The 24641-nt window shown below is 27.7% G+C and overlaps 2 protein-coding genes across 4 annotated transcripts in view; one reads left to right on the top strand and one right to left on the bottom strand.

Moving 5' to 3' along the window:
• Positions 1 to 19392, top strand: part of LOC145194847 (uncharacterized) — a 56846-nt gene extending 37454 nt beyond the window's left edge. For all 3 annotated transcript variants that reach the window (XM_090070126.1, XM_090070127.1, XM_090070128.1), the window contains 21 exons: positions 1137 to 1430; positions 1656 to 1940; positions 2055 to 2162; positions 2475 to 2563; positions 5545 to 5715; positions 6614 to 6682; positions 7027 to 7141; positions 9519 to 9608; positions 10070 to 10133; positions 11112 to 11238; positions 11512 to 11691; positions 11827 to 11924; positions 12066 to 12168; positions 12277 to 12439; positions 12542 to 12611; positions 13150 to 13216; positions 15212 to 15294; positions 15447 to 15615; positions 18526 to 18654; positions 18757 to 18825; positions 19079 to 19392. In XM_090070126.1, coding sequence (XP_089926252.1) covers positions 1137 to 1430; positions 1656 to 1940; positions 2055 to 2162; positions 2475 to 2563; positions 5545 to 5715; positions 6614 to 6682; positions 7027 to 7141; positions 9519 to 9608; positions 10070 to 10133; positions 11112 to 11238; positions 11512 to 11691; positions 11827 to 11924; positions 12066 to 12168; positions 12277 to 12439; positions 12542 to 12611; positions 13150 to 13216; positions 15212 to 15294; positions 15447 to 15615; positions 18526 to 18654; positions 18757 to 18825; positions 19079 to 19096 — 2561 coding nt within the window. In that variant the 3' untranslated portion in view covers positions 19097 to 19392. The remainder of the gene's footprint in view (positions 1 to 1136; positions 1431 to 1655; positions 1941 to 2054; positions 2163 to 2474; positions 2564 to 5544; positions 5716 to 6613; positions 6683 to 7026; positions 7142 to 9518; positions 9609 to 10069; positions 10134 to 11111; positions 11239 to 11511; positions 11692 to 11826; positions 11925 to 12065; positions 12169 to 12276; positions 12440 to 12541; positions 12612 to 13149; positions 13217 to 15211; positions 15295 to 15446; positions 15616 to 18525; positions 18655 to 18756; positions 18826 to 19078) is intronic.
• A 1668-nt stretch (positions 19393 to 21060) lies between these two features.
• Positions 21061 to 23645, bottom strand: LOC149880115 (uncharacterized). Its single transcript, XM_090069994.1, has 3 exons — positions 23511 to 23645; positions 23139 to 23341; positions 21061 to 21199 (listed from the first exon to the last, which is right to left on the bottom strand). Exons 1-3 carry the CDS (start codon positions 23643 to 23645, stop codon positions 21061 to 21063), a joined length of 477 nt encoding a protein of 158 aa, XP_089926120.1.
• Between the last annotated feature and the right edge of the window lie 996 nt (positions 23646 to 24641).

The following is a 24641-nucleotide window of genomic DNA, read 5'->3' as shown; positions in this document are numbered from 1 at the left end:
ATTGCAAAAACATTCCCAAACCATAACGTCTCCTCTTTCATGCTTATGATATTTTGGATTGAGTTTGTCTCCTAATGGATGTCTGATATACCTAATTTCATCACTACTGAATAGAATTAAATTTGATTTGTCAGAGAAAAGGACTTTTGACCAATCATTAACTATCCAATTAATATAATCTATTGCAAGTTTTATTCTGGGTTTCAAATTTCTTGCAAATATCAATGTTTTTTTAACCGGACAATGTTATGTATCTATGTTACAGTTTATGTGTATCAATGTTACAGTTTACAAAGATCTTTATTAAAATACTCTACCAATAAACTATCAGCCTTTTCAGTTGTAACTTTAACTCTGCCTGTACAAGGCTTGTTTTCAATAGTTTTGAACAGAAAAAATCCCTTAATAATATGACTTATTCCTGGTTTTGAAACATCATAAACTTTAGAAATCTTTTATAAAATGTTTTTTTCCACAGCTTTTGTAATTAATTTTTTTTATTTCAGTTGAAACCTCCTTAGCCTCTCCCATACTTTTGAAATATCATAAAGTACTTGAATTATAAAATTTCACAAATATTTCAATTATCATACTTCACTGCTTTTAAAGTATCTCAAAGTAATTTAATTATCAAATTTTGCAAATATTCTGGCCTTAAATTATGCTTTTGTTTATAAAAACTTGATTTAATTGTGGGGTGTGATACTGTTTCTAAAGTTTTGCACAGAAGTCTTTTTTAAAAAAAAGTTCAACTTTAATTAACTATTATAATTTATAATTTTTGTAGTTTGTATTATTAATTGAATTTAGAATAAAGAACATTTGATGAAAATTTCAGCTGATTTGAGGAAATTTATAAAATTTTATGTTTTAAAAACCGTTGTTGAAAAAAGTTTGGTGTTTCTAAACTTTTGCATTTGCATGTAGATAAATGCGTGCTATTGTATATTTTCCTTTAGCATGTTAACCATTTTATATAGTTATACAATTTATATAGTTTGTATAATTAATACAATTATAGATTAAATATAGTTATATAGTTTGTATAATTATGTAATTTATATAGTCATTAAATATTGAAATTATTTCTTATATTTCTTTCACAAAACGTTTGGTTCTCTAATTTTATTTTTTAGTTAAATTTCCACCTCCGACTTATTTATCAGTTCTTGAAATATCAACAGATAGTGTTGTTATTAGTGTTTCTCTCCCAACAACAGAAATTGACTATGCAATTGTTACAGAATTCAAAGTAAAATGTATTTCAGTTGACAAAACTTTTGAAACTTCTTACAAAATAAAAAATAATCAACATCTTATTAACGTTAGTATTCCAAATCTTGATGAGTCCACTGACTATAATGTATTAGTTGCTACTGGTAATGGAAAAGACTTTGGATCTCATAAGAGCATCGCATTCCAAACCAAAGGTTTGAGTTCTTTAACTTGTTTAACATTAAAGCTTCTACATGTTTAAAACTTTCAAAGTTTTAAACTTGTAGAAACTTTATTGTTAACTTTTATAATTTTCAACGAAAAAGAATTCTCTTCTTTTTTGAAAAAAATTTTGAAAATTATATTTAAATAACTTTTTAAAAATAACATTTTTAGAAATTATCTATGTATAAATTATAGAATTATTGTTTCATTTTTAGTTAAATATCCTCCTCCATCTTCTTTGAGAGTGCTTGAAATATCAACAGATGCTGCTCTTATTGAAGTTGCTCTACCAGAGAAAGATTCCACATTTGTTACAGAGTTTAAAGTAGTTTGTGTTTCAATATCAAAAACTTTTGAAACTTCTTACAGAATAAAAAATTATCATTTTACGAATGTTAGTATTAAAAATCTGGACGAATTTACTGAGTATAGTTTGTTTGTTGCTACTGGTGATGGTGAAGTGTTTGGAACTTATAAAAATATCTCTTTTCAAACTAAAGGTTTAAATTAAGTTATTCTACAATAAAAGCTTTTAATTAACTGAGAAAATTTTTTTTTTTTTAATGTTTATAGTGGTTACACATGTTTATAAATTTTTCCTGCTTCATATTTAGCACAACTTTTGATGTCATACTGCAAATCTGAAAGATTCAGAGGAGTAAACTGGCCAACTACTCCTTCTGGCCAAATTGTATCATTGAATTGTCCTAAGAAATCAAAAGGTATTTTACATGAAGGCTTTATTTTGATTGTTAAAAGTTTTGCATTTTTATAGTTCAAAAAAAGAGCATTAAAAGAGCACTTAGCTAAAACAACATTTATTATGATGAAAATGTCAAAATGTATAAGTATTATGTATAAAGGTTGCTTTAAACTATGTGTTAAAATAAAAAGATGGTGAAAATTGTTTGTGAAAAGAAACAATTGGTGGTTTTTCACAAATGACTTTGTGTTACAGTGGGTTTTATATTTTAGATACATTAGACTAAAATAGTGTCTAATGACAAATGTAAAGTCTTACAAATAAATTATAGGAAATGTAACTCGCAGCTGCTTAAGTGCATCATGGCAACAACCAAACATGAGCAATTGTGTGTCAGATAATAGATTTTTAAAAGCAACTGTAAGTATTTTGTTTTTATTATTGCGTTTCTAAGTCTTTTAAGGATCTTCATATATCACAAAACTAAAGAGGAAAAGGGGTTTCAAAATACTTACAATTATAAGATGATGCAAATGATTATTCTTTATTATAAGAGGAAGGAGGATGTCAAGTCCTCTTTGGTTTATATTTCTCATTATATTTCAGGTTTTGTTTTGTTTTGTTTTGTTTTTTTGCAAGGTTTATTTTTGTTGAGTAAATTTTTTTGTTAAATTGATTAATGTGAATCAGATATTTAAAAGCCAAGGTCCTTTTAATAAACAAGAAAATAAATAAAAAAATGTTCTTAAAGCTTGTAAGTCAAAACTATGAAAAACAACAGTATTCTCATGTGTCATAATCTAAATATTCCCTTTAACATGAACTCTAATAGTATTTTATGTAAAATCAATCCAAATGATATATATACATGTGTGTGCTTATATATATATATATATATATATATATATATATATATATATATATATATATATATATATATATGTCACACAGTGTATATATATATATATATATATACTGTGTGACAAAAGTTATCGTGCGCTAAGGGAAAAAAAAAAAAATTCAATATAGACACAATTTTTCTGCTATATTTAATGAAAATTATTTATAATTTTTTTTTTAATAGTATTTATTTTGTTAATTTATGAATTTTTTGGAATTTATATTGAAATAACATTAAAATTAGGCTCAAAATTTGAAAAAAGTACATTAAAGATGATGAAAAAAGTTATCGTACACTTGGCGTACACTAATATTTATTTAAGTCCAAACCGTTATGTCCACCATTTTTCATACATTTTTGAAAATAAAGTAAACTATAAACACTTTAAGATTATTTTCAATTGTTTTAAATGGTTTTTGGTTAAAAACAAGTAAAATGAGCTCGAAACGGGTTAAGACCACTGTAGAAATACGTAAGCTAATAATTAAGCATTGGAATGAAGGAAAATTGTTAAATTGTATTGCAAAAATTGATTCTAAAAAATCCACAGTTTCTTCAATTATTAACAAGTTCAAAAAAACTAGAAAATTAGCTGATTTGCCCCGAAGTGGTCGTCCAAAAAAACTGAATAAGCGTGCTGAACAAAGCTTAGCTTCCACAATCAAGAAAAATCGTTTTATAAGTGCCAAAACTTTAGCTTGCAAAATAGAAAACGATTTGGGGGTTAAAATTAGTCCAAAAACAGTCATTCGAAGTCTTAAAAGACAAGGAATAGTGAGTCGCGTTCCAAGAAAGGTTCATTGTATTAGTGATAAAAATTGTAAGCTTCGATTAAACTATGCTAAAATGTACATTGATATGCCAGACTCATTCTGGAATAAAGTCTTATGGACAGATGAGTCTAAATTTAACGTAAAAAGATCTGATGGTAGAATTCGTGTATGGCATTCATCAAAAAATTGCTTAGAAAATGGAACTTTCAGTCCGAACATTTAAACACGGAAATGGATCAGTAATGGTTTGGGGATGTATGTTGGCAGCAGGTGTTGGAAAGTTAGTATTTATTTAAGGAAATATGGATAAACATTACTATAAACGTATTATTAAAGAAAATGTTGAACAATCAGCACGTAATTTTGGTATTGGTGATGACTTCGTTTTTCTTCAAGAGAACAATCCCAAACATAAGGCCAAAGATGTGATGGAATTTATGGAAAAAAAAGGTTGGGACATACAAAATCATCCACCTCAAAGACCTGATTTGAATGTAATAGAACATTTATGGGATGAAATCGATAGACGAATAGATAGAACAGGTGTAAACACCATTGAACAATTAAAAGTCCAAATTGTAAAGACGTGGGAATCAATCGATCCGTCTATTACAAAAAAACTCGTTGAATCAATGCCAAGACGTCTTGCTGCTGTTGTAAAAGCTAAAGGACAAAATACACGATAATAAAATATAAGTTTAATTCCCATAATATTTATCAAAGTGTACTATTTTGAAAGCGTATGATAACTTTTGTCACCTTCTTTTTGTTACTTTTCTTGCTTTTTCATCAAGATATTAAAATAAAATTTTTTTCTTGTTCTGTTTTTTCAATTTTTGTTTAAATAATTATAAATCAAATAGTTTTTATTCAGTTTTTAACTTGTTCCTTGCATTTCTTTTATTCTAAATAAAGAGTTAGTAATTTTTTTAAAGTGTACGATAACTTTTGTCACACAGTGTATATATATATATATATATATATATATATATATATATATATATATATATATATATATATATATATATATACATACAGGGTGGCCGGAAAGTTCTATCAGTACTTCACAATCAATTTATTTTGAATGTAATATACATAAACTACTGAAATTACAGTAACAGATCAAGTAACATGTAGTGTAAGTATACCAAGAAATATTCAAATCGGTCTCCTTTTCGGTCCACTGTCAATGATAATCGATGGCGCCATGATTGTATGGTGCCACGAATTGTTTCCATAGGAAATTTTTCCCATTCGCAGATCATCATTCATTTCATGGAGGCCAAGTTGTGATGTTGTTTAGCATTGACCTTGGACTCCAAAATACCCCACACGCAAAAATCAAGTGGGTTCAGGTTGGGAGAGGATGGAGGCCACTCATCCATCATAGAAAAAAATTTACTATGGAAACAATTTGTGCCGCCATACAATCATGGCATCATTGATTATCATTGGCAGTGGACCGAAAAGGAGACCAATTTGAATAATTCTTGGTATACTTACACTACATATGTTACTTGATCTGTTACTGTAATTTCAGTAGTTTATGCATATTACATTAAAAATAAATTGATTGTGAAGTACTGACAGAACTTTCCAGTCACCCTGTATATATATTATTGAATATTTTTAAATTCTTTTCGCTTTATGGTATTAATTTTTATTTTGTTTTATATGTACTTTAAATTTTATCATAAAAATGTATCAGAAATTTTAAATTTTTACAGCTTAGATCTTCTTCTGATGTTTCAAAAGAATCTATGCGGCTTTCTACATATGTACTGTCTAAAGATAATATGCAATTTGGCAGTGATCTTATTGTTGTTATTGATGCTGTTGATTCTCTTGTTAGAAGTTCTCAAAAGTTAACTCAACAGCAAATTTCTCACTTCTCTGAGGTACAAATGTTTCAATATAAATATGTTTTTTTTTTATACAAGTATATATTTTCTGATATAAGTATACAGTAGCATGCAAAAGTTTTGAAACACCAATTTTTTTTTTCAGTTTTTAAAGCATAACTTTTCACAAGCTTTCTTAAATCAGCTGAAATTTTTACCAAATGTTCTTTATATTAATTCAATTCATAATACAAACCACAAAAATTATAAATTATAACGGTTAATTATAATTGAACTTTTTTTTTAAAAGGCTTCTGTGCAAAAGTTTAGAAACTGGTTTCCTTGCTACACTGCTATCAAACTTAATACAATTATGGTTCAGTTTCATGGCACAAACTGTAGCATCAATAAAACTAAATGTTGATTGTATCAAGATAATCTGTATAACTGCTGTCCAGTTAAGAAACCTTAGATAATTGTAAAAAATTTGAAAGCCAGAATAAAGTTTGTAATAGATCAATTAGGTTAAAGTTCCTCACAGAGCCCAGATTTCAATCCTCTTTGCATCTTTGGGAGTACACCAACTGCCAATTAGTTGGTAAAAAACCAACCAAGAAAGACCATTTATTTTTTTTAGTTAAAGAATGTTGGTATAACATTCCTCAGGATGTTCTCATTAATTTAGTTGACTTGATGCCTCATTGCTGTGATGCTTTTTGAAGGCAAATGGAAGAGCCACCTAATACTAACTGTCTTATTGAAACTCTTACTAAAAAAATGACAATTTTTTTCAGTAAGACAGTTTCAATAAGAAATTCAATTATTTCTAAACTTTGCATGGAAGCCTTTTCAAATAAAAATTAAATTTTAGTTAACCATTATAGTTATAATTTTTTTTGTTTGTATTATGAATTGAATATATACATACATATATATTTTTTAAAATTGTCTCTAGACAGTGGTTAACATAACAAGTCATTTACTAGATACAAACTCATCACCACTTTGGGATGATTTATCTAAGGTTTGAGTTTTATTTTATTTTTTAGAACTAGAAATTAAAAACTGTTGTTGAGAATTTAGACAACTTAATAAGTCATAAAACAATATAGATGAAGACTATTGAAATATTTCATCACTCGGATGAATATTATATTCATTTAAAAATTTAGTTATAGGTTACTTAATGAAAAATTTTACTGTTTTTTTTTGTTTGTTTGTTTGTTTTTTTATGAAAATTTAACCGAACTTTTACAAAACTTTTTACATTATTTTACTTCAATTAAATCTTTTTTGCCTGTGAAATATTTTTTGTCATCTTTTGTTTTAAACAATTGAATACGTACTTAAAATGTTGGGATGCTTTAGGATACTCAATCTAAAGATGCAGGGAAGTTGTTAAAAATGACTGACACTCTTATTGAAACTTCAGTTCAACTTACAAGCAATCTTACTTCAAAAGTCATTTCATCAGACAATATAGGTATATTGGCATTTTTAGTTGCAATATCTTTACTTAATATAAAAATCATAATAGATAATTATTAATGAGGAATATTTATTTTATTCCTTTGACCTAAATATTTAATTGAAGATTTACAAAGTATTCATGTTCAGCTTGGTTTACTTTTGAAGGCTGTTGTTATTGAAAAAGACTAATATCAACAAATAAATAATTTGCAACTAGAAGTATGGCTATTGACTTATAAATATTTACAGTCCAGAGTTTAATGTCAGTATTGATTTTGGTTCTTGATTGAACACTTTGCAATTACACTTTATCAGTACATTGTAGGTTTCATGTAACAACACTTACATTTTTGCGTTATTATAGGGTTAATGTAATGAAAATTATATAACAGTACTCATACAGTGCATTCTTATACAGTGCACTCATGTAGTGCTTACTTTATTATAGGCTTAATGTAATTAAAATTATATAAATGTGCTTACTTTATTGACACATTGTATGTATGAGCGTGATGACACATTGTATGTATGAGCGTGATGACCTTTATTTTGTAAGACACTAATCACAATAGGTTTACAATTTTTTTTATATCTATGACTTTTTTTCCTAAAAAGTATAAGTTCAAAAGTTAAATTAAAAGTTATTACTATCATTCAAGTATTCAAGTCACTTAAAGATTCTCTATGTATATATCTATGTATAAGTATTTACTGTGTGTCCAAACTAGGCCCTTGCAAAGCTTTAAAGTTCAGATTGAATTCAATCGGAAATGTGATTCAAGATCTCAATATATGTAAAAAAAAAATTTTTTTAATTTAATGTCTTTCTTAGAAACTTCCGATGCCATTGTTACTTTTACTAGCTTAAAAAATTTTCAAGTTAATATTAAGTTGTAAAAACTAAGTTTAATGAATGCTGAAATAAAGCTTTTTAAACATGCACTGTGTAAATTTATCTTTAATCAAAAAATGGGTAGCATTTTTTAAAGAAAACTAATTCATATTTTTACTTCTCCACAAGCTTTAATAATCTTTTTAAATCTTTTTCCATTTTTTTAAACAAAGTTTTAAACGTTTTTCCTTTTTTAACATAAATTTTTTAGATGAGTCACTTTTTCAAAAATCATCAAAAGCATGATAAATTTGGCTAATATAAACATGCTAAAAATTTCTTTCACTTCTTGGAAAATCGAAAGATTTGGCAGCTGAACTATTCACTGTTTGGCAAAGATTCATAGCTGAATATTCATGTTTAGTGTTTGGCAAAAAAACCACATTTAGCACATTCCTAAAAAATAGCTCCTACAGCACTATAATTTATACAATATGCACAAAAAAACTGTGTACTTAATAGACCCAGTTTTTTTGTTGTATAATATTGCACATAGCTTACTTGATTAAACAGTCTGTAAAATGTTATGTTTTAAACATTTCTGAGAATTTTTTTTTTTTTTTTTTGTAGCTTTGCTGAACTATTTAAATGAAAATATTTAATTTTATGTCCTGGTGTAATTTGTTGAGCTCAAGTGAAATTAGTTTAGGATCCAGTAGAATTTGCCATGCCTGAGGATTTTTAAACTGTAAAAGTATTTTGTGCTAATAAAAGAGTAAGTGCTAAGAAACTGGAAAATTTTTTCTTATTACTTTAGTGCTTTACACTAAATTAATTAAGAAATTTTTCTAAAGTCTCACCATTTATACTTTCTAAACATCATTATTTGTTTGAAACATTTTGTAGCAAATTTTCTTTTAAAAAAATTAAAGATTTACACACATGGTTTTTACATGGTTTACACACATGCATTTTCTAACTTGCAGTAGGTGTAATTTGTTGAAAAACTAAATTGATTTTAAAAAGTAGACTTAAAGAGACCATATTAGACCATAAAAAAAGACCATAAAAACTTTTATGGAAAGTGTGTAAAAGCAGAACAAGCTATCATAAACTTTTTAAATAAATTTAGACAGCTTAAAAATAGCAAAACAAGATACAGCAAGTTGTGTCTTTAAATAAATCTCTTGAAATTAAAAAAAAAACCGTCTTTACATATGAAGAATGACAAAATAAACCATAAATGCTGTACTATTTACAGCCTACCAATCAGAACCTTCAGAAGGTTCTTACAGCCTCCCAATCACCTTTCACAAAGTTTATCAGATAGTTTAGGAAAAGAGGAATTTTGTTTATGCTAAAAATACAATTCCATTTTTATATCTATACATAATTTGATTCAAGATTAAATTGAATAAAGAATTTAATGTAGGCACCTAATCTAAACTTAAGGGGTTTTTTTGTTATTGTAAAATTTTGTAAACATTTAAAGTTCAAACTATTGGGCAGAAGTGAATAATAAAGTGTCTGTGTTAATGTTTAATGTTTCATTTTTTAGTACTAAATATCCAGAAACTTTTGCCAGGTGAAAACACTGTTAGGTCTCTTGAAAACGCTGTGGAATTTCCTGAAGACATGTTTGCTGAAGGTATTTTTTTAAATCTACTTTACAACATCAATGGATTCTAGTATCTTATATAAAATAAAATCTTTTTATTTACATCTACACTCTTCCATCCTGTAAAATCAACTATGTGTATTTTTGGCATTAAAAAGTTGAGAAATTTTATATTTAATTTATTGCAATGCTTTATGTGGTGCTTATGGTCTACCTTATTGCAAAGAAAATTTTTTGTCTATTTTACTTTTGTGTGAAAAAGGTTTTACCAATAATTAATATCTTTTTCAACTCTAAAAGATTGCTATAAATATTTTATCTTTATCCTTTATTTGAATTGCTTCTTGGAGTAAATTTAGAGGTACAGAAAATAATCTTTTTTCTATCTAATTGTGTTTTTTCTTTTAAATGTTTTATAATATGATTGTTTATGTTACAATTGTTTTTTCTTTTAAATGTTTTATAATATATGTTTTATTTTACAATTACAGATAGGGAAACAGTGTTAGTTGTGGCAACTTTTAACAGATTTGATGAACTTATTGGTGTACCTGAGTAAGTGACAAACTTAATTGACTATATACTTTAAATACAATAGACAATGTTCTTCTTAAGGTCTACATGACTTGTCATTATTTGGTAGTATTAACTTGAAATAGCAAGTACACAAGTTTTAATTTTATCATTTTTTACTTTTGGTATGTTCAAAAAGTCTTAAGAATTTACCAATATTTTTTTTATTACATAATAATAACATAAGAAAGCATGTTATTTCCATCTAATGTTGTCTCCATCACACCATATGATATCTTTATAATAGTCAGAACTATTTAGTTTCTATTCAAATTGATCAGCTGGTAGTGATCTAAACCACTGCAGTGTAGCCTCCTCAATTGATGCCAAGCTGTTGAATAACACCCAAGTTTCATTCTCTGTCACTTATTTCTGCATTCCACCATATTTGTATATTTGTCCATTTGATTAATAATTGAATGAGCACAGGCAATCTGATTCTATTTGTTTATTGAAACAGATGGTAAGGAATCCAAACTGAGCAAAGTCTTCTGAACCCAAGACATTTGGTCAAATTGTTATGAACAGTTGCTAGACATAATCTCAGTTAAACTTAGCTTAGATCTACTGTAATCAGCTCCTTCACCAGTTCAATGTTTGGTTGTCAGGTTCATGTGGCTATTCGTACCTTGCACTACCTTGAGACTTGTTCATGTACTATCTTCAAACAACTTGCACCACAAATATATTGTTGTCTTTAAAGGAATGTTACTAATGATGTCTCCTTCAGTTGTTGAATAAGGCAATTGACCACATAAATATTTAATATTAACATATCCCCTAAAATGCTCAGAATTTAGCTGCATTTTCAAATTCATGATTGGTTAAAGTTGTCACACCATTTATTATATCACATTTCAAATGCATGATGCACTGATTCCTAAGACTATTTGCTAAATATTTTCTTTGTTATTTTTCTTTGTTATATTTCATAACTAACTTATCTTTCATTATTATTAGTGGAACTCAGCTTCAAAAAAATGGTTCAAATTTTACTTTGAACTCAAAAGTTTTGACTGTTTCATTGTTTCCTCAACACACTTCAGCTTTCAAGAATCCTGTGGTTATTGTTCAAAGATTTAATGAAGTAAAAACTTAATATATTTTAAAATCATTTTGTTTTGCTTCTGCTGCTTTTACTTAAAGAGAAAATTATTTTTGTTTTATATGAAATGAAACAAAGAATTAAATTATTGCATTTAAATAGTGTTAGAATAGTTTTTTTTTTAAATATTTTTTTTACTCTCTGCATTTCAAGCTCTGCATTGAAAACCTTTTTAAACTACTATTTATATTAAGTTTGTAACTTCAATATCCATTTCTATTATGAATGAATGAGTTTGTATTTTCTTGTTTTCAGTTTCCTAATGGGACAACTCCAAACTGTGTTTACCTTGAAGACTTAAATGGCAGTAGTTATTGGTCTGACAAAGGTTGCAAGGTGCACATGTTCAATCATACACATGTTACTTGCCATTGTAGCCATCTAACAAACTTTGCTGTTTTGATGTCTGTTACAAATGCTGTTGAAAGTTTATCAGTGAGTTACAGTTCTTATGACTGTTTCTGAACTTTTTTAAAAATTTTGTGAAATTTAACTATTTGAGATTTAACTTGTTGCTTTTTAAATAGAATGAATGTTTTGAAGATTATTTTAAAGAATGTTGATTTTTAGGAGACTCATGTAATGGTAATGGATATGATCACAACGTTTGGAATTGGCATCTCACTAAGCTCTTTGTTGCTTTCGTTTCTTTCTTTTATTTTCATAAAGTAATTTTTTTGAATTTAAAAATGTTAAGATATTTGAAGATTTTTTAAAATCTTTTCGTTACACTCTTTTACTTCTCTTGTGATATTTGAAAGTAAAATTTTTTCTTAAGGATAATTTTCATTTAAATTTTGTCTGTAAAGGTCTATTAAATCTATCCGCAATACTATTCATAAAAACCTTGTATTTGGCTTGTTTGTGGCTGAGTTGATTTTTTTATTTGGAATTGACAGTACAGAAAATAAGGTAATTCTTTTTTCCTGAACGAAAAATCTTTTTAAATGAGAGTAATATTCAGTATCTTCATGAAAGAAAGGTGGTATTCAGATGTAAAGATGTTTAACTATTTTTTAGGTGGGATGTCAAATTATAGCAGTATTGCTACATTATTTTTTTTTGGCTTCATTCTTTATGATGGCATTTGAAGGAATTGTTCTTTATCTGATGCTTGTTCAAGTGTATAAGTTGCTTGGTAACTCATCTCATCAAACCTTAAAATATATATGTGCTTGTTGGGGTAAAATATTTTTTTGACATGTTTTTTTATCATCATTTCTATTGATAGCAGCAGAAATTTAATGATGTAACAAGGCCAATTTGTTTTATACTTAATGTTTAGTTCTACCAGCCATTGTTATTGTGATTAACCTCTTGATTGACTATAATGCTTATGGTAAACATAGGAATCAGTAAGTATTGTTAACCCCTTAAAAAAATTTTATAACATTCTTATCAATCAGCAACAAAATTTTTACAATTTTATCAAGAAATGTAGTTTCAGGATTTTTATCTTTGTCAAGTCAAGTTTCTTTTTCCTAAAAGTAATACTCTGTTTTTTTTTACAAAAGTATACTTCTTGTAATCCTTAAAATATGCAAGATCTTTTTTTATTTCACACTCTCTTTAACTGCTAAACATTATTATGAATAATGCCAGGGCACAGCACTTCAAAAACCACTGAAGATTTTTTATGTAATATCATTTTTTTTTTTTTTTTTTTTTTTTTTTTTTTAGAATCTGTTTCAGCAATTTTTGATTACAAATATCACAAAAAGTAAATCAAAAAAGTGAGAAAAAACAAGAAGGAAAACAATATTTTAAAACATTGTGGAAGCTTTCTTTTTCCTTGTCTTTTTGGAAAACAGAAAAAAAAACTTGACTTGATTGGGAAAAAAAATATTGGTCTTATGTTGAAGTTTTTTTTAATTTAATTTTTATTTTCAATAGTTGTTGGCTGTCTGTTACAAATGGTTTTATTTGGAGTTTTGTTGGACCAGTTTTACTGATTATATCTGTATGATTTTCTCTTATTTATTTACTGTTTTTTTTTTTTTTTGTTTTTTTTTTTTCTTTAATTTCATAAAATATATTTCATGATCATGATTATTTAAAAAATTAGTTGTTTCAAAATTAAAGTTTGTATTTATAATAAGACAATGTTTAACTTTTTAATTTTAGAATAAAAAAAAAAAATTAGTTAAAGCCTTAGTTAAAAGTCTTAGTTAAAGCCTTAGTTAAAAAGTTTGCACTTTTTAGAAGCAGTTTTCTTCAAAAATAAAGTGTTCCTATTCTCAGATTTTTTAAAATTTTTAAGAGGCACAAAAAAATATTTGGAAATACATAGATTTTTGTATATTAATTACTCAAATTATCAAAGTTTGTTTTAAAAGTTTTTAAAATGTATTTGAAACTAAGTGCTTTGTTTTTTTATTCAAATGAATAAAAAAATGAAGCGCTTAGTTTCAAATGCTGTTTTTGTAGCAAGTTTTCAAAAAAAAAGTATACAAAATGTGAGTGGATATAAACAGCAATCTTTAAAAATGGCTTAAATTTAAAAATTTAAATATAATTTCATCAGTTTTTCTTTAAAAATTAGACATATTTTTAGTTTTTTAAGCAGGTTTGATATTTATCTCAAATATTGTAAGTTAAAATGATGGCTCATTCCTTTTTTACCAAAATAATATTTCTGCTCCTTTTTGCACGAGTCATGACACTGAGAGTTGGAAGCACTTTTCATTTAAAGTCTTTAAACAAAAATCTACACTTCCTTTAAATGTTATATTCATTAGCTTTAACTTAGATAATAAAAAGATAATAAAATATACTTCATATAAAAAGATAAAATATGCTTTATATAATTTGTTGAGGTAAGAAAATTTTTTACTTGCACTCTTATACAAAATTTACCAAATACTCAACAATTTTATACAATGTGTATAGTAACCAAAAGATAAATCAAATTATAATTAGTGTCATTATCGCCTGCGACTAAATCGACTAAAAGTCGACTAGTCAAAGTCGAGAATAGTCAACTTTGAAAAATTGAATAGTCAATTTAATCGACTATGAGTTTCTTAATAATCAACTAAAAATCAATTTAGTCGGGTAATCATCCTAAATTCCTTATTTTTATCTTTTCACTTGATTTAGTTTTATCAATCTTTAATATTGTTATGATGTTGACCAATTAGTAAAAAGATATTTTTATAAGTAGTTTATCTTGTAAAGATAAATTATTTATAAAGATTGAGCCATGCATAAGAATATCATTCATAGCAGCTTTTTTAACTCAAAATATCTGAACATTGAACCTAATTTGCTGTATTGCATAAACTTAAGTTTTAAATACTGTATGTAGCACCACTTCATTAATAAGTTTTCTTTTTCTCATTATAGTAACCAGTTGATGCTTTTTAAAACAAAATGTTAAGTACTGTGTTATGGCACTCAGTTAAAGACGGGGAAAAGTTATATAAATCTGCCACCCCAAAAAAAGTTTAGCCGCCCCATCTGCCCCCACCTATCTATGCCACTGTTTTTTTTTTAATAAAATTCTAATCTATTAGATGAATTAAAATTGAACAAATAAAATACTCTTAATATAACAACAGCATGTGTTATTATAACAGTATTACCACCTAGTTTTTTTGTTTACTCTCTTAAAGTTCTATTTGTTTCATAGCATCTAAAAAATAAATTGTCAAGCAACAAAGTGTATAATTATAATAAAATTTTTTATTCAAATATTTTGACTAAATCGACTTTTGGTCGACTTAGTCGATTTTAAAAATGTATTAGTGGATTTTGGTCGACTTTGAAAAATACATTAATCGATTTAGTCGACAGTCAAATAATTTCAAAGTTGTAACAACACTAATTATAATGACTGCTCTAATTTTAATAAAACTTTTGCTTAGTGATTTTTTTATCAGGTACTTTAAAAGGGTTTTCAAGACTTTCAGGGTTTGACACATTTTTAAAGATACAGTTTAAAATTTGATTTTAGATTAATATCCTTATCTTTATCAAATCACTGTACATTGTGGCTATTAAATCAAAGAAACGTGCTTCAAATTTTGCTGAACTGTGGTATGCAAAATTAAGTTGATGTAATGCAAAATTAAAATATTCAAATTAAGTACAATAATGTATTACTGGCGTCATTTGTAAAACTTTATTGTACTTAACATTTATTTTATTTTATTTTTTAGTTGGTTTTGTCATTAGAATTTTATTTATAGGTTTTGGATAAAAAGCTCATTTTTGTTAATCTGTCTTCTTGGCATCACATGGATTATTGGGGTCTTCTATATAAATTCTACTTCTCTTTTTCTTGGCTATATTTTTACAATAGTGAACAGCCTGCAAGGGTTTTTGATTTTCCTTTTCCACTGTGTGCTTGATCCAAGGGTAAGTGGCTCTCTTCTTCTTTTTTTTTTTTTGGATGCAGTTTTTTTTTGTTTATCAATTTTTATTCTTTAAAATATAGCATTATATTGTGTTGGGTCTATGTTATTAAAATTTTAAAAGTTATTTGTATGAACTTAAAATCATATTTTTGATCCAAAGTTATTTCTTAAATAGACCAAAATCATAAAAGCATAATTTTAAAAAATCATTGTTATGGATCATGTTTTTTAAAATTAAAAAAAAAGGGTATTTTCAAAACTTACATTGTTATTTGCTGATTTTAGCTGAAATAAGAAGGTAAAAGCAAATTTGAAATGAATAGTTATTTTGTTGATTAAATGATGTTAAAATATTCATAATAATTTGAAATAAGTTAAAATAATCTACTTTCTATAAAGTCATTAATCATATAATAATTTTTATTTAATTGAAGTATCAACAGGTTGTCATCATTTAAAACGCAGACCAATAAAAATGAAAAAAACTCTTTAGTGAGTGCAGAACTTAGTAATTAAATTCTTCAGGGAATTAGATCTAAAACATTTTCATGTGAATAAATAAACCCTTCACTATGTATGGCCATCTTACTAAATACCAATATCAATACAAACAATGTAGAAGTTGTTTTTTAACAGATTTATTTCAGTCAGCAATTCCTTGTTGCTAGAACCTGAAAGATAGCTCCAGTAAATACAAAAGTCGGTTAAATTAGTAAGTTTACAAAAATGAATTACTAAACCAAATTCTTAATTATGTTAACCGGTAATCTTTTGATTATGCAAATTACTAATTTTACATTAATTACATTTTGAGTACATGAAACATTCTCAAGTTGCAATGGTTTAAATACAGTTGCTATAAAGACACTGGCAAATATTGAGGGAAGATGCTTTCAAGGAATTTGAAATCAAAAATAAAGTTTGGTCTTGTTTTTTTTTAATCAAAGTAAAAACATGAATCCAAGTTTTTATTTGCTACATTTATTCTGTTTATTTGTGTTTTAAATCCGTAGAAGATCAATGAGTGGATTTATCAGCCATCTGAAACTTCAACACAACATTAACTCACTGATCAAGTCTCAGAAATTGGGCTTCTTCCAACCTAAAAAATCAATTTTAGGACACTTTGTTGTTGAACTCAATGCTTGGGATGAAACATCATTTTACACTTTGTCAAAACATTCTTATAAGTCCACAAAATATTTAATATCATGAAAAAGTTTGAAAAGATTAAACTCAAATGAAGTTAAGTAATAACTTCAACAACAACAAAAATGTGATCAAAAAAGTGAAACTTGTCTATATTTTAGGAAATCACCTCCAATGACGTATCCAATGCAATTCTTCAAAAACAGTGTGAACAGGTCAAAAAATCAATTTTATCCTGGGCTTTAAACTTAATGGAATCCGTTGTTGATATGATTCAAAGGTTTTGTTTGCTTGAAAAAAGCACTAAAATAGTTTTTTAGAATAGCTCTGCTAGAAGGTGAAACTGAAATATCTATTAGTCAGACAGAAGTAGGTCAGTTTTATGAACTTACTAAAGTACTGGAGCCAGTAAAATGTGGTCTAGAAGCACTCTGCACAAGAGCCAGTACTTTGTTAGATTCTGAAAAGATTACCAACTTTGTTTTGAATCAATTAGCCAAGCTAGGAACCAGGTTTTGTTTGTGCATTAGAAATCAGAGAAAGATTCTCTTAAAGAGTTTACAAAAGAAATTCCTATGAAATCCTGTTTTTGATGAAATCCCATTTTCATTCACCTTATGTAGTGTCTTAAAGAGTCGGATTTCAAATGGAAAAATCATATAAATAAATCTAGCAAGAAACATAAGAAACAAGCTGCAAGTAATTATACACAGGAACTCTTTCAAAAACTGACCTTAAAAGCTCAATTATCACATGCAATCAATGATGAAGAATTCAGTACTGCAAATCTTTCTTCAGAAGAACAGTTGGAGTTGGCATTTAAGCAATCTCCCTTAGGAGAAACTTACCAACAAAGTCCTATTGAAGGAATGCAGTTCATACGATTGCAATTCGACGTAAACTTGTCATTCTCACGTTGGTCGGTGCTTGTTTTAGATTGGCGACGTCGCTAATTTGAAACAAACATTGTACCAGCGTGAGAAAGTTGTCGGTGCCCACTGGATTTTATAGATTTTCTAAAGATATTCAATTGAAATTCTATACAAATGCTATAAAAATTCTACAAATATTTTGTAGATATTTTGTTAGATTGATAATTCTATATGAGTCTATGGAGTTCTTTAGATTTTGATTGAATGTCATACCCCATTTAACATTTTTAAATGTTTCAAAACAAATTTTTAGCAATATTGAATTCGAGACAACCACATATTTATTCAACTTGCATAGCAAAAATTAGTTTCATTAATTATCTCACTTCCACGTTGAAAGACATGTTGTAATCAATTAATTTGAGCCATCTGATTCTCATTGCATTCATGTACTTTGGTTGTAAGATAGCTACTGTCAACCCAATTATTTATAATTGGGCTACTAATAGTCATAGGTGAAATTACTGAGGAAATGATGGTAGAGTTAATAGGAACTAAAATTGCACTGTCTTTATATTATGGCTAAAATGCAGTACTTGTATCACTTTGCAACACCATTTCTAGGGCTCTCAGGCTCCCAATTTTACAGAGGAAAGCCCAAATCTGAATACTAGTTTTAATAGAGGTTTGTATTGCACTCTTAAAGACAACCAGGGCGTCTGAGATCCTTTACATATAATATAAATTTTGAAAAGAATTCAACTTTTTACAAAGTTTAGCAGTAATAAATGATGTTGATTTTTAAAATTTTCCTTTAAGAATTTTTTGAATTTTTTTTTCTCATTAAAAATCTCGTTGAATTGGTTTTTACAGTTTATTTGTTATTTGAGGTTCGGAAAGCGTGGTATGAGTTTTTCTGTTGCCAAAGTCGTGAAAGAAATGCCGGCCAATTGCTTCATAGCAGAAATAGTTCAATAACTATTTCTTCAAGACTTTCGTTTAGCAAAAAAAGTAGACATGTATGACCCTTTAATATTTATCCCAAAAACAAATAATAATTAATACTCAAATTAACTTTTAAAGATCGTTTATTTTATATGGTTTGCGTGTTTTATATTTAGGGTTCTGATTTAAAGAAATCCCAAAAATGTGTTGATGAAATTCCTGAGAATAGTCTTGCACTTTTAACGGTATGCTTTTAAGGTGAAATGAAAGTGAAGAATGCCTTATGTAATTTATGTTAATTATGTTTAAATTCAGCAAAGGGATTTCTCATTTACGCGTTATTTCTTCCATATTTGCTTAGTTTTTTATATTGTTAAAAAAATCAATCTTTGTTTGAAATAAAAATGGATTAAGCCGCCTTATGTTTTTTGCTGAACTTTTTGCCTTTTTATTGCGTTGAATGAATTTTATATTAAAACTTTCTTTTGTGTTTTTCAGGTAAATTCGAAGTGTTAAATGAATGATAAGAACGCTCTACGCAGGAGGATTTCTCACATTTTGTTAAATGAGCTTCGCCATGTGAAAATTGTTAAATATCAAACGACAGTCATAACGAACGACCTTTTAAATTATTTCTTTTACTTTTTAAATTCGTGTTTTTTAAGTGAACTTGCCGATTATTTAAACTTATTTGGCTTTCTTTTTTTAACCAATCAAAACAGAAGTTGTGTGAGATTTTGTTTTTTAGTTTGTTTTTTTTACTGTATTTGTGAGATATTTATAAAATAAATGGTCACACGAAGATATTTAAATTAATTTGCTTTATGATTTTTGACGACAGAATATAATGTCTTAAGTACAAATAAAAGTAATTATTTAAAATTCATGTAATTAAACGTTATTCTTGTAATTAATCATTGTTTGTTCCTGAAGTCTTCGAAAAAGACTTATCTTCTTTTTCTTTTGAGAGCCAAGTTCGTATTTTCGATGTAGGTCACGATCTCTTAGGCATATTTAAATAACAGTAAATTTCAAGTTCACAGTTTCAAGTTGTTCAGCTCACAGAAAACTTAAAAGAGTTGATGACGATGTTGAAGAGTTAAAGAGAAGTCTCAAAATTTAGGGCAATTTTTTTTTCCATACCATTTAAACATGAAAACAATCTTCGCCTAACAGTAACAAAATATGTGAAAATTGAGCTGGAAGGCATATTAAATGTATGTTATTATCTTGACGAATCTAAAGTTATTAAATGGGTATGTTAATGGCTCATTTAATCTGAAAAAAAATCACATTTTCATTTTTAAAATTTTTTTATAGTGTTTTTTCCTTCGGAAAAAAAAAATATCACTAAAATTGTAATTTTGTTCTGCACAAAATTCATATTCAACGTTTTTTCTCTCAAAACATTGTTCTTCTATGGATGAGAACCCAAAATATAAATTTTTTTACATTTTTGTGCTATCTTCTGTATCAAGAAAAAATAGAAAGCAAAACTTTTTTTACTTTTTTTACTGAAGAAAAAACTTTGATTCTAAAAATATTTTAAATTGTTTATTTCAAGTTGTAACTTGATTGTTTTTTTTAGCTATTTTTAAAGAGACCCAAAATGCGCCATGACTCGTTTAATACGGATCTACTCTACTAGACGAGATTAAGAAAATATTCTACCATTATTAACTCTGGAAATGATACTAACAATGAGAATGGTTTATCGGTTGAACACGATGAAATTCAGCACTCTTTAATCGTTAATCACTCGAAAACTACTTTTCAGATTTTTCTACTTTTTTTGAAGAAAGAAGCCGTTGTTGCTTGTTTTTTATCAGCTGTTGTTGTTTGATTGTATTGGTGTTAAGTATTGCTACCATTGTTATCGGGTTAAAATGAGTAAAGAAGTATTAAATCGAGAAAAAGTTTTAGAAATTAGCTTCAGATGAAAAAGATTTTGAGAAAAAGTGGAAAACGGCTTCAAAAAAGTAACTCAAAGCAAAATTCAGGAGATGATATCAAGTACTCGCAAAAGTATTCGGTTTCCAATTTAATATATATAAAAAATGCTTGAAATAAATAACTTAGCTTACTTCTACAAAAAAATTTTAGAAAAATCTATTATGTAGTTTTCGAGTAATTAATGATTTAAGGGTGCTGAATTTAATTGTGTTCAACTGATGCCTAGGTAATTAAGTAGACACAGTAAAGCAACTGTTCAAAGGCTATCAAGAGATCACAGAATTGCTCTATAAAAATTCCTCGGATATAAATTATCGCCTTACTTATAAAAACATAAGAAACCTTGCATATGGTTATGCAAAAATATTCCCAGATTTCAAATTTCCACTAGAATGGGAAAAACATAATATTGCAGGCGAAGGTCGACTACGAAGTTTTATGGCAATGCAGATTATTCTGTCTCTTAAAAAATATGAGAGTTCAAATTTGAGTTAAAGGGTTTTAACAGACAAAATTTTTGAGAGATTTCATTTTTCCCCATCAAGAACTTTTAATCTAGATGAAACCGGTTGCACTACAGTCATGCAAATTGTAAAAGTTGTATCAACGTGTAGAAAGAAACCAGTTTCACTGGTAACTTCAGCAGAACGTGGCGTTTTAATCACACTAAAAGCATACGAAACAACATACAATTGCAAAAGAACTTTAGACCCAAATTTTCCTCTGAAATGTTTCCTTCTTGCAGCGGCCTTAACAATCCCAAACACCAAATAGTGATTCCAAAGGTTGTGCTTCCTTTGCCTTAAGCGTCTTAAAAACGAAAAATCTTGGCGCTGTTAGTGAACAATAAAATCAAGATGAACAATTTCACTAAGATTTAAAGGCTACGGAAGAATATTATCAGGGTAGATGGGATGTACATATGATAGCTGACTGTTCTTGGAGCATCAAACGTGATTGTTCTTAAGTTGAAGATTTCAGAAAGAGCTATAAACGAAGTTTTTTACTTTAACTACTTGCTATCAATTATAATAACATTAGCTATTATCCTGTGTAAAAACATAATAGTGCTAACTAAGCATTGCATTCAAGCCTGTTTATTTCTTATTTCTTTGTATTTTGATATTTGTATTTTTTATATAAAGCGAGTATATATCCATAGCCGCAGAGAGAAACTTCGGGCCCTGGGGAAGTTTTCTTAACAGGCCCTCATTATGATCAATCATATACCCAAGACCGCTAGAAGCGTGCTCTGGCCATTGAAAATTAAAAATGAAAATTAGTTAAATCTTTTAAAAGTTAAAGTTAAAAAAAAGGTGGACAAAATGTATTGTTACACACTTTTTATAATAGAGCTGTGGGAGCCTCTCCAATCAAAAACAAATTAGTAACTTTTTTAAAATTAATTTTCATAACCATTTCGGCTTAAATAGATAAAAGCCCTAAGTCATTTAGAGGATTTTGTGTTATTGCTGATCTTAATACATTTTTTATTTTTTTCAACACACTAAAAGATCTTTCTGCTTGAGCAACTGTCACTGGAATTGTGCAAAATAGCCTTATTATAATTATGTTTGGAAACAGCACATCCAGTTTGTTTTTTTAATTTCATTTAATAATTCAACTGGCCGAAGAGAAATATTTTGTATATTGGCATCATAAATTGATGCCAATATACAAATTATTTCTTTGAAATTGGTTATTACTACATCAAATTAAATCTCTAAGATGATCATCGATATCATTTTCACACTTATTTTGTATTTCTTGATCATTTAAGTCACGGAACAACCATAATAAATATTGAATAAAGAATCCATTTCTTTTGATTCATTAAATCTTCTTGCCATATTTCTAATGATGCTTTTCATGAAAAAATTGAAAATATTAGTTCTAAATTCTTCTGTCGGCGTCCTTTTTAACTCGTGAGCTGTTTTTTTTTCCTTTTAGTATATTTTTTCCTCTCAAAATCTCTGTGTTTATCTGTGAAGATACGCCAAAAAATCTACATTCATTTAAAATAGTATCTCTTATTGTATTTAATTCAACCAGAAGACTTGAAAAATTGGTTATTACTACATCAATTGTTGCATTACGAGCTTGTAAAACAGTAATTCTGTAATTTATAGCTGCAAGAACTTTGTGCCATACTTTTACCAGTAATGAGCATTCAAAAGATTCTATATATTTTTTTGTTCCGTTAAGATCTGATCAAGTTTCCAATGTTAAGTTTAATTCCGAAGCAGAGTCTATTGCTGTTTTAATTTCATTAATTTTTTCAGCAAATGGTTTAACACTTTCAATTCTTGTAGACCAGCGTGTATTTAACATAGTGTGCAAAGAGCATCCAGTAATATTTTTTTAATTTTTCCCATCTTTGTGTGCTAATACAAAATGTATTGTATATTTTTTTTATAGTGCCTAAAATCTTACAATTTGAATGCAAGGTTCTGCTGCACATAAATTTAAACTTTTACATGCATAAGGAGAAACTATTGACAATGGATTAATTTGCCAAGTGCGAGCTTGTGCATCTTTTTATGATCCACTCATATTGGAGCCGTTATCATATCCTTGTGCGCGACAGCCACATAGGAATAAATACCTTTCTAGCGTTTCAAGAAATAGATTAACAATGTCTTCTCCAGTCTTCTTATTGCAGTCAACAAATCTAAGAAATATTTCCTTAATTTCGAATTTGTTGGATTGAATAGTAACGTACTGTAAAATGAATGTACTTTGTTCTATATGAACAGAATCGGGTGTTGCGTCTACAACAAAGGAATAATATTTCACAGCTTTTCTTTCCTTTAAAATACAAGTTCTCAAGTAATCAGCACAGCATAATATGAATTCATTTTGAATGTCTGCCGATAAGTAATGTACTTGCAATCCCTGCTTTTCGTTTTGTGTCTATTTTACGTTTTTTAAACGTTCTTCTAAAAGCGGATCGTAATGACTTAAAAGTTCTAATAACCCAAGAAAATTTCCATTGACAATCTCCAATCAAATGAGTAACACCCCTAAAGCCCAATCCACACTCAGCAAGAAACAAAACTACATCTAATAATCGTTTTAACAAATCTTTCCATTTCTGTGTCTCATTTTGCATTTGTTTTACTATAAGGCAATCAATTGTGGTATGTTTCTTTATATCTTTGTTTTACTATAATGGTTACTACAATGGTTATACTTTGTTTTACTATAATGGTTTACTATAATGGTTATACTTTATGTTTTACTATAAGGCAATCAATTGTGGTATGTTTCTTTACATTTTTTTTTGATAAAGTTCGAATTTTAATTTCAATTGAAATTCGATTGAAAAAAAATTTGAACTTTAATTTTTACAAAAGAAAAATATAGAGAATAACGAGCAGCATATTTTGTTAAAAAATCTTTTTTTGTTTTTAAGATTGTTATGGAAGCGATAAATAAGAGTTAATAAGTGATGAATAAATGAAACTTCATGAAAGAAAATTATTTTAACACACAATGAGCCTCGAGAATCTTCCCAGCACCCCCCCCCCTTCCTCTTAACGGCCATGTATGTATCTATAACACGAATAGGGGAAAGGTGCCTATGATGGCATAGCGTCTATGATGGCATACTGGTTATATTTCCATAAATATTGGTTTTGGTGTATAAGTGATTAGACCAACACGTGTATATTAGTAATTCATTACTTCTGGTGAAAACTCGTCCTTCTGTCGTAAATAATGCTTTTGTAATCAACAAACATAAATTTTCGCATGTGGTGTTGTAGTTTTAATGCTCTCATATATTTAGGATTACGATTTTATTATACATCATACAGAAGTGAAATTTTCATGCATTTCATCTGCAGGCTTTGTACATTTATTAGAATACTTCTTTTAATGCTGTGTGTAGAAAAGGGTAGACACAGCTTGTTTTAATAAATATGGTGACTCTATCCTATGATGGCATACCGAGGAGTTACCATCATAGGAAAGTCTGCAAAATGAATTGAAAAAAATCCCTGAAATAAATTTTACGCATAAAAGGTGATCAGGCTAAGAACAAAAATGAAATACAAAAGTTTGAGAAACCAATACATTTGGAAATGAGATCTCCCCCATCAGAAGC

The sequence above is a fragment of the Hydra viridissima genome, unplaced genomic scaffold, assembly GCF_058129835.1.
Source record: "Hydra viridissima isolate aposymbiotic clone 2 unplaced genomic scaffold, HvirCarnegie_v1 scaffold_13, whole genome shotgun sequence".
In the NCBI taxonomy this organism is placed as follows: Eukaryota; Metazoa; Cnidaria; class Hydrozoa; order Anthoathecata; family Hydridae; genus Hydra; species Hydra viridissima.
Note: the sequence above shows the minus strand (reverse complement) of the source record. Positions and strands in the feature narration are given on the sequence as shown.

Coding starts and splice junctions, on each gene's coding strand:
- LOC149880115 (XM_090069994.1), bottom strand. CDS start 23,645: ATGCAAAATGAGACACAGAAATGGAAAGATTTGTTAAAACGATTATTA. Junction 23,342..23,510: donor GTCAATGGAAATTTTCTTGG/GTTATTAGAACT, acceptor TGTATTTTAAAG/GAAAGAAAAGCTGTGAAATA. Junction 21,200..23,138: donor TTTCTTGAAACGCTAGAAAG/GTATTTATTCCT, acceptor GTATGCTTTTAG/TGTGATTAAAACGCCACGTT.